The sequence below is a fragment of the Anser brachyrhynchus genome, assembly GCF_964034855.1.
Source record: "Anser brachyrhynchus genome assembly, chromosome: Z".
Classification (NCBI taxonomy): Eukaryota; Metazoa; Chordata; class Aves; order Anseriformes; family Anatidae; genus Anser; species Anser brachyrhynchus.
The window spans coordinates 48,093,053-48,109,396 of NC_137697.1; the positions used below are offsets into that span (position 1 = coordinate 48,093,053).

The 16,344-nt window shown below is 36.4% G+C and overlaps 1 protein-coding gene across 5 annotated transcripts in view; it reads left to right on the top strand.

The window, feature by feature from the left end:
• The window catches only part of GAK (cyclin G associated kinase), a 78,342-nt gene that overhangs the window by 23,795 nt on the left and 38,203 nt on the right, over positions 1-16,344 (top strand). For all 5 annotated transcript variants that reach the window (XM_080574340.1, XM_080574341.1, XM_080574343.1 and 2 more), the window contains 6 exons: positions 3,090-3,225; positions 3,862-3,974; positions 4,542-4,653; positions 6,739-6,862; positions 13,989-14,038; positions 14,125-14,273. In XM_080574340.1, the coding sequence (XP_080430466.1) occupies positions 3,090-3,225; positions 3,862-3,974; positions 4,542-4,653; positions 6,739-6,862; positions 13,989-14,038; positions 14,125-14,273 (684 nt within the window). The remainder of the gene's footprint in view (positions 1-3,089; positions 3,226-3,861; positions 3,975-4,541; positions 4,654-6,738; positions 6,863-13,988; positions 14,039-14,124; positions 14,274-16,344) is intronic.

Sequence of the window (16,344 nt, forward strand, 5' to 3'; positions counted from 1 at the left end):
GATTTCCAGGAATAATTTGGACTATAATAACTCCTGGTGGTTAAAACTAGATTTTGTACTTTCTCAGGGAGCTGAGGGATCATGTGAATTGTGCTGAATGCTTATTTTCAGTGCTAGGCAGAATAATTGAAAGATAAAAGGGAACAAACATTAATGACATTAATATTTTAGTGTTAAGTAATTGTGATTGGTTATTAGTTGTCTTTGACTTCTGAATATATTAGAAATGAATTTGTTCTGATAAACATGTTCTGTTTTTTCATATACTTCTGTTGTCAGTCTGGTTCCCTTTGGGAATCTAATTAAACACTAGACAACCTGCTCTGTGATTACAATCTTACATTTGGGGAAACTGGCTAAATACAAAAATTCAGAAGTTGTGTTATAATGGGAATAAAAGTGATTATACTGAGTGTTGTAGGGAAGGCTTGATGAAATGGGTCAGTATTAGCAAAATGATGTAAAAATAATGTACTGTGAATTTTAAATGCATCTGGAGCTTAATCTACTTCAGGTACCTGATTAAGAATGACAGACAGATCTTTAAACTGGAGCCCTTCAGAAAGACTATCTAATTATATATGCTGATGGTTTCTGAATTACTGACTTCTGAGGAGATTTTGCAGATAACACTGTAGGGTAGCTTATGAAGATTTAACACTCAGTGCATGAATTCAAGAAGATTGATAGGCTCACTTTTGGCATTGCATTCTGAAACACCACCAGTGTGTGCTGCAGTGGTTTTAACACCTTTATGCTGGGGGCTAGCTGAAATGCTTCCTAAACTGGTAGCAAACTTTGGATGAAGCACTGCTTTTCTAGAGGATGGAAATGTAATTGGAATGAGTAGACTAGATTCTGAGTAAGTTACCTGCGTAACGAATAACTTTTTTTTCCCACTCTTTAATACTGTCTTGCTTTGTATGATAACGTTGTATGATCCTAACTGCTGAGATTCAGGAGTGCTATGCCCAACCCTGGAATGTCAGTGAATTATGCATAGTTACTTTTTAACTTTGACATGATGCATTTTTTTCTATTGGTACATGAGTTCTCAAATCGACCCAGGCATGTTCTTTAATGGTTCTGTCTAAAGTTCTGGGGCAATATCTTGGGGAAATGGGCTCTTCTGTTAAGTACATCTGCACAGCCTCAGCACTGATAATACTGGCTTTGGGGAATGCCTCGATGCAACTGGAATTACCTTTAGCCAAATTGAATCACAATTGGAATTTAAAATGTTAAAAAATATTACTGTTACAATTCTAAGATATAGATGAAGGAGGAGGAATAAATAATATTCTGTATCCATTAAAGCAAAGATTAAGTCTAAGTGGTCTCTTTACTTTGTGTGTTCACCCAATTGTGTCTGTGCTGTTTTCCCTTGTGACTGTGGATGCTGTCTCCTGACATGCTTGATGTATTGAACCGCACAAGAAATAGTTTCATTCCTCCAACTAAATTGTGATCTCTCTTACTTCTTTCTAAGCAGATATTCTTGTGGCAGAGTAGTTACTGTTTCCTGTATTCCCCTGCTGGATTAATTAATGTAGACTACGTGGTGGTTCAGTGTATACATTGTATGGAGTTCTTTATTTTATATCAACAGTCAGACACAAATGTACTTGCTATATGATAATGTACAGAATTAGCATATACAGCTTGCTTCTGGCCCAGGAATTAGTGAATTAACAAGTCATTTCGGAGTGACTATATATCAAGCCTTAGATTTTAATAACATTCAAATCTTTGAAATTGTTCTTGGGATAAACTGACAAGCAAAGACAGTTTGAGACAGTGCGCAAGGAGGACTGAAGGCAGTAAACAGATTTCTCAGCTAGCATATGCTTTAGTAAGTAAGCTGGGTTCAGAAGAGAGTAAGGAAGAATTTACCAGTATGTTGTGCAAACATTTTCTCAGAGGTATTGGGTGCTTTACTAGTAAGCTTTTATAGGCCAGAGGGAAGCATGATTCTTCTACACCAGGATCACTCTGCAAATAGATTTCATATATTTTTATGAGTTGATATTTACGTACACACACACACACACACAAATATATATATATACATATATACAAAACTTAAATTTACTTAACTAACACACAAAATTGTTCTAACTAATCCATAGCACCTAAACTATTCAGAAGTTAGAACTTGTTATGCCCTGCTGGCTCTGATAGTTGTTCCCTTGGCTGGTTACACAGGTCAGTTAAGTTTGGACACTTAAAGGAACTTTGAAGTTCCCAGAGTGTGGTAGTCATAACTTTGTGATTTTTTTCTTTGAGGCTTGAACAATCCATCTGGAATTGATTTTCAACTTTACTTGCTAGAAAGAATTGAATAACCTTCTGATTAAAGTTGTTATGTGGTTATTAGGAAATAAAGGGACAATCATTTAAGGCTATTTTTCTTCAAATCTTTATCAAAACAACTGTTTCAGAGACAACTTTGTGTTCCTGTAACATGGCATTTAAACAGACTGATTTACACTTAAATGCTTACCTTGTTGGTACATCGTATAGTAAAGTATTTGGGTTAGAAATAAGAAAGACCAAACTCTGACTCAAGAAACAGAATTAGTCTCCTTGAAGCCTAAGATGAAGTTTAGAAATAAAACGTCTAATACTTACGGAAGAAGAATTCTGTTCCTGAACATGCTCAATGTTGCAAGTGTTCATTTTCTTGTATACTTGAAAAATTTCATAAAATAGTTATATTACTATGATTTGTATAAAGACATGAATAGGAGAATCACTGAAACTGAAAACTTCAGGGAGGGAAGGGGGGAACAAACCACATACCTATTTAAAAGCAGTTTCACTGCTAGGAGTGCTCTAACATGACAATTGAATGTTTTACTACGTGTTTCTGTCCTCAGAGAAACATCAAGGCTAATTATTTCAGGAGTGTGAAACTGATGCCTGAAGCGTTGTTATATATATATATATAGGGTTGCATGAGTCAGCAGTTGATGATTGAAACCTGTGATTTGCAAGCTCTATTAGGGAACTTAATCAATTGCATAGTCTAAAATTCCACTTCAATTATCAGTTCCTGAATTAAATATTTCTGCCTCATCTCTCTGTAGGCTCTGGGCTGTATCCTGTATTTACTCTGCTTTAGGCAACATCCTTTTGAAGATGGAGCTAAACTTCGCATAGTCAATGGAAAATACACTATTCCACAAAATGACACCCGCTATTCTGTGTTTCATGATCTCATCGGTAAGTTTATAATGTTATTAGCTTGGTGGTATCAATGGATGTATCTTAGTATTTGTATTATATTCCTGGAATTAAGTGTTGTCGATCTCTGCATAATCGTGTGATGATGCAGAGGTTAACTGTAACAACTTTTCATTGTATTCAAAATTTTAATCCACATTCAGAAAACTTAAACTTTAAATGAAACTTATTTTTTAACCATGTCACCTGTCTTGTTTAGTGTTTGAATCATTCCATAGGAGTGATTAGTGTTTTGATCAATTCTTTGAATTTGCTTTAGAAATACTTACTTTCAATTCATATAGGTTGCCAAAATCTTTGATTACAGTACCAGAATTTTGGCTACAAATCCAACCTTATTAAATTGCTGTCAAAAATTAAATCCAACATTGCTTCTGAGGTTGTTCATTAATAGACTCCTAAAGTATATTCTATGAAATATTCTTAACCATAAACGGTGTTAGTTGTGGTTACTTACAACTGTGATACTTGAATATGGATTTAGTGGCTGCTCCAAACTGTTCCACATGTTTGAGTGCTCACATTGCTTTAGAGTGTACTGAAGACATTACTGATCTTTGCTGGAAGAAGAGCTGTTAAGGGTATCTGTTTTATTGCCTGAATCATGTTTTTTAGGCTCTGCCTTGAAAGTGAACCCGGAGGAGAGATTGTCAATCACTGAACTAGTGAATCAACTGCAGGAGATTGCAGCAGCTAGGAATGTGAATCCTAAATCCCCCATCACAGAGGTAAAGGAATCTCATAAAGGAGTATTATTGATTAGGTCTCCTTTCTTTCCTTTCTTATCCAATGTGAGTTTAGTAACAAATGTCAGAGCAGGTCCCATCTTCCTTAGTCTTTTGAAAACTTCACAATTTTGTAATTCAATTGAATTGATCTATATCACCTCTATGGTCTTTGAAAATGTGCTTTTGTAATTCACAGAGCTTACATAACATTCGAGTAAACTAATTATAGTTCTTACTGCTTATTGAAAAATTGGCATGGTCTTGGGTCATTCCTTTGTATGTAAATGCTCTGTTTTACATGCTGTGTTTAATCATCATTAACTTGCACAGGAAAATCTAATACACGAGGACTCTGCCTACGTTGACTTGAAACCCACTTATTTGTCTCCAGTTTGATTAATTTACACAATACGGAAACTGAATGCATTGCTGTACTTGAACTTCCTGGCATTCTTGTGAGCCTCAGAAACAGATTGCATGCTTGTTCTCACCAAGTTATACTTTGTAAGTTACTTTTACAAGTTGGCTAAATAAGCAGGAAAATCATCACAGTATTAATCTCCACAGCTCCTGGAACAAAATGGAGGCTATGGGAACAATGCTCAGCCTCGGATGTCTGTAACATCGGTTTCACAGAGCTCCAAGCCTGCAGGACAGCTCAATAATATGTACAATGCAGGTACGTGCAGAAAGAAGTGTCTTCTAAGTGTAAGAGAATGGCATATCTTGTATTTTTGGAAAAAAGTCACTTTGGGGTTTTAGACATTTTTGTTGCTACTTTGAATTTATATTGCTGTTTCTAACCTTTTTCCTTTTTCTCAGGGTTTGGTTGCATGTTGATAACGCAAATATGAATTTCTCAAATTTGTTGCTAAACAAGATAAAATTTAGTTTCTCGTGTAGAACAATTGAAACTAAAATGTATTATTGACTTGTAGATGGGTGAGAAGTTCTGATAATGAATTAAAAATTGAGAGTAACTAACAGAATAAGAAATAGTATTTCTAAGAACAAGAGATACAGTGAAAGTAAACAAAATATTTTACTTTAAACCTGAAACTTTCCAGTTCAGTGAGGCATATGATACTTTGAAATGTTCAGTGTAAAGTGAGAATTTGTAAAGTTAAAATTAACTGCTGAAAATCTTCTCAGAAGTGCTGGATTTTAAAGTGCTGGATTATAACAAAAACCTTGATATGTTGTGGCACAAGGTACCAAAATTAGTCCATAACTTGAGGTCTTGCACAAACAACATTGGATCTTGTATCTCTAATGTAGGAAGATGACACTTGTCTGTTTTCCAAGCAGAACTGCTTAACATTATATATGGTATGACCAAAATAAGCCATTCTGTGTCTTTTTGCATAACTTCATGCTAAAACAGGCTTGTTGATATCTAAATGTTGAGGTAGTCCAACCAAGAAATACAGAAGCAATTTCAAGGATTTTAACTGTTGGCAGCTATCTATGAACTACAGTAATATGTTGATATTAAGAAGCCACTGATGTGACACTATTATTTTAGCCCGATAAAAGCCTATATGAAGAAGAAATAAGTCTGTAGGCATCTGAAATCCCCCTCTCCCTCCTACCCCTTATCCCCTAAAAAAGCTTTTGAACTGAACCGCATCAGGTAGACAGAAGCCCATCTCATAGCAATTGTGGTCTAAAGTCATTTTCACATTTAGCTTGTCAATCCCAAAATAAAAATTTTTGACAACCTCAAGAAGGTAAAAAGCAGCAGCCTAAGATCACACTATGGGTAGTCTAGTCATTACATTCAGAAGTAGCCATAGCTGGTGCTGTCTTGAGTCCAGCTAATTAGGGGATGATTATGCAGAGTTGTGTCAGAGGAACTTCAGTGGTGAGGAGAAATTGTGGTATCATCTGAAGAAAAGCAGTAGTTAGACTAATAGCACTTAATTGAATCAACCAAAGCATGTCTTCAAAATGACACAATTAAAAGCTGATGTACCCATTCTGTAAAAGTAGATACTCCAGGGTTCACTCAATTGTAAATATTTGTACTTAATATAGTAAAGAAAATAAAAAGCTAATGGGCTTACTTGCATCTAATTTCTTAATGAAAGGCAGTTTCTGCAACCATTTTACATCAAGTGTGAATATGTTGCTTAACATTACAATTAATGTAGAAGAAATCAAGGGAATATTTCATACTGTATTCAGTTTTCCTTCCAGTTTGGTAGTACTTGCTTTATATTATGTATGCTGAATTGCCAGTAAGAGGGTATTAAAGCTCAAGAGGAAATTTTAAAAATTGGGTAATATTTATTTGCAGTAATTTTGACTGTATATGAGTTGCTAAATAGGAATCTAGCTTCCAAATAGGAGTATAATCAAAAGGCTGTCTGGCCATCTGTTTTGTGCGGGAACGAGTACTCTTTGTATGCTATCGTGCTAACAAATAGATGTTTCTAGCTGAGATTTTGGGCTTAAAATGTAACTTAATTATGCCTGCACAGGCAGTATGAAATGCCTTACTTTTATGAATCTTTTGCTGTTCTCTTTTAAATGTGAGTAGTCAATTAAGCAATCTGTTAGTTAGTTTACTAGTAGCTCTTGACCATGCAGAGGTCACTCTTTTCATAGGTCATCATTAAGGAAAGCTTTTGAACTGTAAGCCTTACAACAAAGCTTAGTCTGTGTATACTTTCACTTCCATCTTTGTAGGCAACTTGCTTGAAAATGGAGCCTATTTCAGGATATGACTTAAAGTACAATTATTTCTGTTTGACTACTGTAGGCCTGACTGTTGCAGAATGTGACCAGACTTACGGAGGGTTCTTTGATATTCTGAGAGGAGGAACAGAACGGTTTTTCACAAATATTAAGGATACATCTTCTAAAGTTATCCAATCTGTGGCCAAGTGAGTAAAAATAAATTGTGCTGGTAAGAGTTCTAAATGAAGGCTCAGATACTTCTTCTAGAAATGGTCAAATTCAGCATTCTTTTCTAAATATGAACTCTAATAGCTAATAGTTAGCACTGAGACTTTATGAATTATTATTTCTAATGTAGCTTTTTTATTAATATATTTTAGAAATATGCTGGGGGGAAAACCTGTCTACAAGTGCTGAATTTCCTGCTGTTGTCTGCTCTGTTTTACACACGCTGAAAACCTGGGAGAGATGAGCGGAGAGGGGTGGGAGCAGGGACGAGTGGTATAGAAATAAGACTATCATGGATCAAAATAAAAAAAAAACTATACAGGGTGTCAATGAATAAAGAAAGAATAAGGAAAGATAGAGTGATGATAGTTAAATGGAATGGAGGGTAGAGAAACTGCAGGGAAATGGTGCATTGGCTCTTCTGTCCAGTTTAGTTTTCAGTTGTCATCCTGTGTCCTCTTTCACTTTGTCAAATGTAGGTGATTGAATGGAGAGATTTTACGCAAAAGGAGTGGTTCCCCACTCTGTCTCCTTTGCCCTGAATTACATAGAAGAGTACTTTCCTCCTCAGATGTATATGTTCTCAGATTTTAAGTGTATTGTTGTTTGTAATGATTCTTTTCACTCCCACTCCAAATGATTTTCACTACCTCTGTATAATTGGTCATCACAGTATGGATTCATACATTTTTGAACTTATAATCAAGTTTTATGCAGTGTGAAGACTTTTTCTTAGTTCTAGGACGAGGAGGTAAGTCAATATGATGATAGAACTACAAGAACTGTACTTTGTCCTTTACTGTAGGGTTCGTAGGACTTTAATTGGAAATACTGTACTTGAAGTCTTTTGCTTGTAACTGCTTTTCTGTCAAGTGTAGTCTGTTTATTGTACTGCTCTAAACTGTTTGTAATGATCAGAGAACTCAGATCTGTAGAACTTGCACCTCTGTAGCCACTTCGAGTGCATTTTTCTTTGTTTGGTCTTACGTTTAGTCTGTTTAAACTTCTCATGTATGGCTTTAAAAGGCCAGGTCCTCCACTTTTTAAAGGTCAGAAAAGCTATACAGCTTTGATCTGTCCTTACAAGCCTTCCACAGATAAAAGCAATTGGCACAACATCAAATTTTTTGTCCTGGGAGAACTACACTGACTCGAGAGAAGAGCGGGAGGCGTACAAGGGGAGTGAACTGTTGCATGATGAAAAACAGTGACTTCTCAGCAGCATAGAAGAGCTGTAGGAATTCTGTATATGAAGTATTATGATGAGCTGCTTTTAACTTTTCAGCAACTATTCTCCATTTTAGTTCTTTGGCACATGCTGTCTTACAGACCTCTGTTCTTTGTCCCCTTGTACCTGCTACCTTTTGTGGAACTGATCTTCCTGTGCCTGTCTGTTCAGTCTTGCTTTTGTTGCTTTCATGGTGTCTTTTTAAAGAAAATTTACTGTGTGATAATGGATATATTCTGCCAATTCCTTGCCTTTGGCAGCTCTACTACTTAAAAACTTGAAGGTACTTAATTCCTTGTCTTAAATTCTGCCGATTTTGCTTAAATTTTGAAGTTTAACAGCAGAGAAATGACTTTTCCTTAGTGATAGATAGTCCTTATTCTTCTCTTCCGTTGACAGTTATAAAATTACAAAGTTTTAAGCTGTTATTCTCATGCCTTTGTTTTTACTCTTTCACTCTAGTATTTTGATTGTACACTGCATGCTTCTGCAGTATTCTTGCACTCCACTTCTTGTGCTCATCTCCACAAGACTTTCTGTATTGTGCCTTTCCCCAGGGGTGAGGGATAAGAACTCTCTGTAGGTTACCTTTCAGTATGGAATGCCTCATGCTGCCTTCTCACCTTATTTTTATTTCTTACCTGACAGGTTTGTGGGGCTTTTTGCTTTGTGTGTTTTCATTTGGTTCCATAATAAAAGTAGCATGCAAGGAGTAAAATAGTAACCGTATATTCAAGCTCATCTGGCAGCTTCTGATGTATAGAACAGTGAGTACTTGATGGTCAAAGATGCTGGTCAGTTCACACGCTCTTCTCTTTCTAAAATTATTTGTTAGAGAACAGTGATTGCCCAAAATAAGTTTTGCATCTTGGTTACAGTGTTCATTCTGAATTGTTAGTCACTGTACTGTTGGTGAACTATACCCTTGGCACTTTAGTTAGAATCAAGTTTTAATTTTTTTTTTACAATAACGGAAGAGTATGATTGAGATGGAAGCTCTTTTGCCCTGCCCAGAACCAGGGTCACTTAGGCCTTAAATCACAGTGAGACACAAACTGCTGAAATTCTCTAAACTGCTTCAAACTTAATCCAGCATGATTTACTTTGTGATAGTGTCTGAGCCCCTGTCAGGGATCTGAGTGCTGTTGGAGATATTTTTGTGCATGTCTTGTGGAACTCAATAAATATTCTTAGTCAGGAAAAAGCTCTTCACTTTTCCATCTCATTTGCATTAATCACAGAAGGTCATATGTGGTTATTCACTAGAATTGAGTATCTCGAGAGTATAGTTTGACATGGTTTGGGTTTTTACACTTAACAGTTGTAAGTGCTAAGATATTCAAATTAGATCATAGAATCGTAGAATGGTTTGAGTTCGAAGGGACCTCATGGATCATCCAGTTCCAACCCCCCTGCCACAGACAGGGATGCCACCCACTAGATGAGCGTGCTCAGTGCCTCATCTAACCTGGTAGATAGCCAACCATTGGTCTCTTCTAGCCAAAGGGGGATAAAATGCCTCCATGTCCTGTGAGGAATTGGTAGAGGATCATCAGACAGTGTCTGTAAATGTGCCATGACTTAATGGCAAGCTGTCACTTTTGCTTTACATTGTCTAAACATTAAATACCAAGCGTAATAATGAGGAGATAGGTTCCCCTCTGATGTTTTGGACTAGGCTGATTAAATACAGATTGATGTCTAAGGCGACTCATACACCTTAAAGGGAATGTGAGGTTGTCAAATTTATTAAAGCTCTGCACTGGCAAAAACAAATGCTGGTCTTGAGGAGGACTGTCTTGATAAAACTGCATTCCTTTCCTGTTTTCCCTGTGAATTTGTTGATTGGTTTCGGGAATGAAAGAAAAGGAGGGAGTGCACCAAGTACATGAATGTGCTAGTGAGAACCAGTTACTTCAATACTTGTTTTCCGTATGATGTTTAATCAATACTCAAAGAGAACCTTTTCCACTTGTAATTCATCAGTGCTCTTTAGTGGCCCTTAATGCTGCAAGTTTCGTTCTCTGAGTCTGTATTCCATTTCACTGGAATGGCAGCACATGAATTAATGTGAGCAGTATTTAATGTTTTACAGGGCCTATGTAGTCTGAAGTTCTTTAGCATTTACACACTCACTGTGCTTCTGAGAGTCCTACCACTAGGCTTGTGCATTCTTAAATTTCTTGTACATTAATTGTGCTGAAATGCTAATCCATTCTTTGTGTCTGCTGTAGGACATACCTGTTTTCTGTCAGGATCATTCTCTGCCCTCAGAAACTTGTGTTGTGGCTACAGCTGGCAGAATAAAGGACTTAATAATGCCTTTTCTACTACTGATTGCATCCTTGACTACCTTTCTAAAACACTTCAACAAATATGAGAAGCAGACATTCTGGATAAACTAAAATGTCTCTTCCCTGAAATGCATTTTCATTTCTACACTTAACTCCTTGTGTTGGAGTCTGTCATCTCGTTAGAATCAGAGAGATCCTTGGGATGGAAGGGACCTGGTATTGAAACCTGGTATGGAATTTGCATTCTGCAAAACTTTTGATTGCTCTTTTTTTTATTACTTTGTCAGACTAGTCTCTTCTGCTGAAGAAATCATGATCTAAAAATGCAAGAACAATTAGCTGCCTTTTATTGCTAGCTTCCTTTGCTTCTAAAGTAATTTTGTTTCTTGATGCTGCATTAATGTTTCATTTGATAGATCTTAATGTTGCATTAGGTAGTTGAATGATTAATTCAGTTTTACAAAGCAAAACCAAGTGGAAGCAGATTGTGAATTTCAATGCTGCATTTCTTCTTGGCCAGTAAGAAAATAAGCATCAGCAGTGGGGGTACTTAGGTAATGAATAGGTGTTTTATTGTGAGTGTAGAAATGTATGGAGGAAGATTGTTTAGTGTTAGAGCATTCTTTGACTAAAGATTGTGCTTTGCGTGCTCATGTTTTAGCTATACCAATTCATCTGTTTTTTATTCTTTCTTTCCCATCTTCAGGTGATAGCAACACACGGTAACTGTGTGCTCATCCAAAATTTTGTGCTGTATGCTAACTAGCTTTATTTTAAAATTGCTTATTTTTTAACTTAATTTGCTGGAGTGATGTTTTGTTTAATATTAAGTATCACTTTTAAATGCAACTGTTCTGACAAAACTAGCATTGCCAACCATTTCCACAATGAAAAGTCTCTAACATTTAATTACAACTTCTGATTTTTTGCAGATACTTGTACTGCAAAATTAAAATTTATATTTTATTTGCTACATTTTGCTTTAGGTATCTCACTATAAAAGCTTTGCCTGCTGTTATCAGAAGAGGAATTAAGTGTTACGAAAACGTACTTTTCCCATTTACCTTAATTGGAGCCTTAAAAAGCCTAAAATATATGGATATTTTTCAAGCCAGAAACCCTACATGTAATGTCTTGACTTGTTTGGGTGTTGTTGCACTCATCACCTGCTGGCAATATTGCTATGTAAATGAAACGTCCTGCTATTAGTAGCATGAAAGGAAAAACGTCAGTCCTGATATTTTGTTACAGGGTTATGTCTTGAAATGTATAGGAATGCATATCAGTGTGTGTGTGTGAAAAGTGGACTGAACAATTGTTTGTCTATTTTGTCTTCCTGAAAATTAAAGAAATCTTATTTGCCAGTCTGAAGTGAAACGCTCCAGTAAAAAGAATATCTTGTGTTCCATTGTTAATACTGAATTAGATCTCAAGTCCTCAGAATAAAGCTTAAGGAAAACATGGAATAGGAATTTGAGGAAAGTCACACATTTTAAGAGACTTCTGTTGATTCTGCAGTTTGGGTAGCAGCTACATTTTAATTAAGACAGCAGAACTATTCTGAAGCTTTTTTCAGTTGCAACAGGCATACGGATTTTTTTTCCTGCAAAATAGCAAGCTTGTCTTGGCTGTAATGTTATTGTCATACCAAATAGCACTTTTTCAGTAAGTACTTTAGCTATAATGTGCATGGAGCTTTTCTGCAAGTGTGTGTAGTGAGATCAATGCTCCTAGTAATGTTGCGTTTTAATTTAGACAAATGTAAAAATCAAAGATGTGTAGAATGGTGTTGTTACTAAACAGGTCAGTATCTGAAAATATTCCTGAATGGATGTAAAGAGTTTTTCTTTTTATAGCTCTGTGCATTCATTTCACACTGTTGTTTAACTTGTGGTAATATTGAAGACATAGATCTTTGTCCTCAGGCTATCATATTAGGTGGTTCTTTGTCTTGATACTAAAAAAAGTTGAAGTCGTTAGAATGATCTGCATGTTTTCATGCTTGAAGCTGGTGGGTGTAAGTGACAGAGTTTGACACTTCTCAATCATAAATGACTGTGTTCATCACTAGTAAGAATTCATAATTAGCTCTGAATGTAATTTTCTCCCTTAATCAGTTTGGCTGAGGAAGTTAAATATTTCCAAAGTTGCAAAGAAATCTGAAATAGACTAAATGGCCAAACACTATCTAGACTTAGTTTTTAGTGCTTTGTCTAGTAAGGCTCTCAAAATTCCTTGTAGTGACTTCAGTGTATCTTGAGACCTTGGGTCATTTATCGTTGTTAGGACAATGACTATGCCGGTCCACATAAACATTCTTTCATGTCATTGCATTCAAAGGAATTGTTCTTACCTCACCTAAGATCATCCTCCCAGTCCATGTAAATTCAATCTTTTAAACAATCCCTCCAGCCTCTTTTGTATTTAATAGCAAGCCATAAGGAATCAAAGAAATAATGTTTTCTCTTAACGTTTTGAAAATGAGTGTAGTATTCTAGGTCTTTAAGTGTCTTGAAATTTTGTAGTAATTCTAAAACACCTGGTTTTGATAATGCATTTGCATTCTTTAAATATGCATCATACTGTGGTGAACTTTTGATATTCTGGAGTTATTCTACTAATTTAAGTAAGGTACCTAACCCAAATTCTGTAGGTGATACTTGTTCTTGCTTTGCCAATCAGGAGTGCAGGCCTGTTGGATCTAACTCAAGGGTATTGGGTTTATGCTGGAGTCTTTTAGTCTTTCTCAGGCTTTTTCATCCTGCTACATAGCAACTACCCTGGAAAGAAAAAAAATATTAGTAATTTTAAAATACTAAGTTATTGGCATAATGTAGGTAATTAAGCAGAGATGGAAGGAATTGAACTAAACACAAAAAAACCCCTGCACAATTATAGAAAAGAAATGAGTAGTAATTGCTCACTTTGGGCATTTTGGAAGTGAATTTTCAGAGAAATGATTTAAATTTATAAATTCAATGAATATGCAGTAAATTTGAGCTATCTGTGAGAAATGTGAATGAATATACAGTAAAGTTGAGCTAAAATCTATGAAGACAGGCTGAGGGAGATGGGGTTGTTCAGCCTGGAGAAGAGAAGGCTCTGGGGAGACCTTACAGCGGCCTTCCAGTACCTAAAGGGGACTACAGGAAAGCTGGGAAGGGACTCTTTGTCAGGGGGTGTCGTGATAGAGCAAGGGGTAATGGCTTTAACCTAAAAGAGGGAAAGTTTAGCTACTGGGGAGAAATTCTTATTATAAAAAAGATGGAGAGCGACTTTTTACATGGACAGATAGTTCTAGGATCTGGGCAAACAGTTTTAAACTAAAAGAGGGTAGATTTAAATTAGATAAAAGGAAGAAATTCTTTGCTCAGAGGGTGGTGAGGCACTGGAACAGGTTGCCCAGAGAAGCTGTGGATGCCTCATCCCTGGAAGTGTTCAAGGCCAGGCTGGATGGGTCCTTCAGATGGAAGAAATAAAAAGTTATTCATTGTAGTGAGTGGAGGCTAAGACCTGAATTTTTGAACTTATGGCTCAAATGCTTCTATTTCCCAGTATTAACTCCAATGTGTTCTATTTCAGTTATGCAAAAGGAGACTTGGATATATCATACATCACTTCCAGAATTGCAGGTATGATTGCTACCTCTCTCAATCATTTGATAGTTCTTAGTATACGAAGATCTCAAGGTGGAGTATTTTCTTCCTTCTGTTTTCAGTGATGTCCTTTCCAGCTGAAGGTGTAGAGTCTGCCATCAAAAATAACATAGAAGATGTGCGGTTATGTCTGGACTCTAAACATCATGGGCACTATGCTGTGTATAACCTTTCTCCAAGAACATACAGGCCTTCAAGATTCCATAATAGGGTGTGTATAATTTTTGTGTATTTTTATAACAGGTCTTTGAACACAGTATCTTGATTTATATCTTCAGCTTCCTGTTGTGAGATACGTTAAAGTAGGCTGCTTAATCAAAAGTATGACAAAAGAAGAGTATAAACATAAGGTTAGAGTAGCCTGTGTTCTGCTTGTCTTTGGTTCCTGTTCAAAGTTATAAATTAAGGCTAATCTTTAATCTTACTGACTCAAGTCCATTTCTTAGGCTAGTGATATCTTTGAAGAAATGTATTGGTACCCTTATATATTTCAGATTTAAATGAAAAATAACAGTCTTACTAAAACTTCAATCTCTTCTCATTCAGAGTTTTTTTTTTTCTTTCAAAAGTAGCACTGCTTTGGAGACTGATCTTAAATAATGCTGATGGGACTTTCTCCTTGTCCCATGGCATACTGTTTGACTGCAGTGTGTCCCAGCCCTGGAGTGTTGCTTTTTCCTGAGATGACTAGCTGACTGCTTGTTGCTACTGCCTGAAATACCGGTATGATTTAGCTGAGCCTTCAGTAGCCTTCCTGGCTATTTCTCTGATGCTAAAATGAAGACACATCCCCAGTTCAGTAAACATGGTAGTGAGGACAACTTGGTAGGTGTTGAAACTCTGGACTTCTGTCAGTGCTCCTAAATATGCTTCAACTGTCCTGTAACTAGTTCATCAGTGTGAGTTATTGCTGTGTTTTGAGTTGTCTAGCACTGGCTACACTAGACCTTATCTACACTGCGTGTAGAGATCACGCCCCTTCCCCACAATACTGACTGCCCAGTGGGGGGTCTAAAAGCATTATTTGCTACGTGAAACCCCTTTTGGACCTTATTCTGCAGAGCCATCCTTTAGCATTGCTTCAGTTATCTGAGCTTGCTTAAACTTCATCAGGCTGGGAAACATTTAATGTATGTTATCCAGCGCTTGTCACTTCTCTATTTGTATCCTTACTTTGTACTGTCTACAAGTTTAAATGTCACACCTGAATAGCAGTTATGACCTCTTTGGGTGGAGGATTCTATTCAGGATCAACATTCTTTGAATTTGGTTCAGTATGAGGTTTAGTTAAAGACTGTTAAACATGGAGGATAATAAATGTTCAGGCAACTTACTGCTTGGAGCAGGTACTTCAAAGCAAAAACTTCAGGAATGCATTTTAGCACTAAGGTCCTGGAGAAGTCCACTGAGGCTAATGTATTTAAGTGAACTCATTTATTCCTTGTTCTGATAAAGCTATCAGTCTCTTTTTACGGAATGATAAATTCTGTGACTGGGAAATTGTCTACCCTGGAGGTGTTCTTTGGTTATGCAGGTCTGAGGTACCTAAACACTGATATTTCTCATGTATTGATGCTGTGAGTGGCAATATGAATGCAGTTAAATCTTCTGATGGCCTGAAGATTTTCTGGTGTACATTTATCTTAGTGACATTGATTTTGTTGTATGATTTTTGTTTTGCTTTACTGTATCTGGAAAGAAATAATATCTTGTATCTTGTCAAAACACTGTGTTCCTGCCCACTTTGTTGGCTAGGAGTGTTTAACTTCTATAAAAAGAAGCAAACAAAAAAGCAAAAAAGTGTCTTCTGTAAAAACAGATATTTTACTTGAAAAAAATCTTGTATGAATTAAAACTCATGATGGGAAAATTTTCCCTGTCGATCTTTGAAATCCAGATACATGATGAATAATGCTTCCTGACTTCTTTAACTTCATTATTCAGTGCTGGGCTAGAGCAGTCAAGTAAGAAGCTAAAGAAGCTTAAGCTTCTCTAGTGCCACAAAAGATGATTCTGGCAAGCCTTAAACTTGATCAAAATAGAACAGCATCTAAAACATTTATGAAATGACACTTTCATGGTTTCCTGTGTACTATGTCTAACTTTTTTTTAAAAAAAACGTGATTAAAGTTAATGGTAGCTTTGAAATCCTCTCTGCTAACTTTGAGTCATGTTTGGAACAGGTTGCTTCGAGAGGTTGTGCACTTAGTCTCTGGAGATTTCTAAGACCTGCCTGTATAAAGCTCTCAGCAAGTCAGTCTGACCTCACCACTGACTCTGCT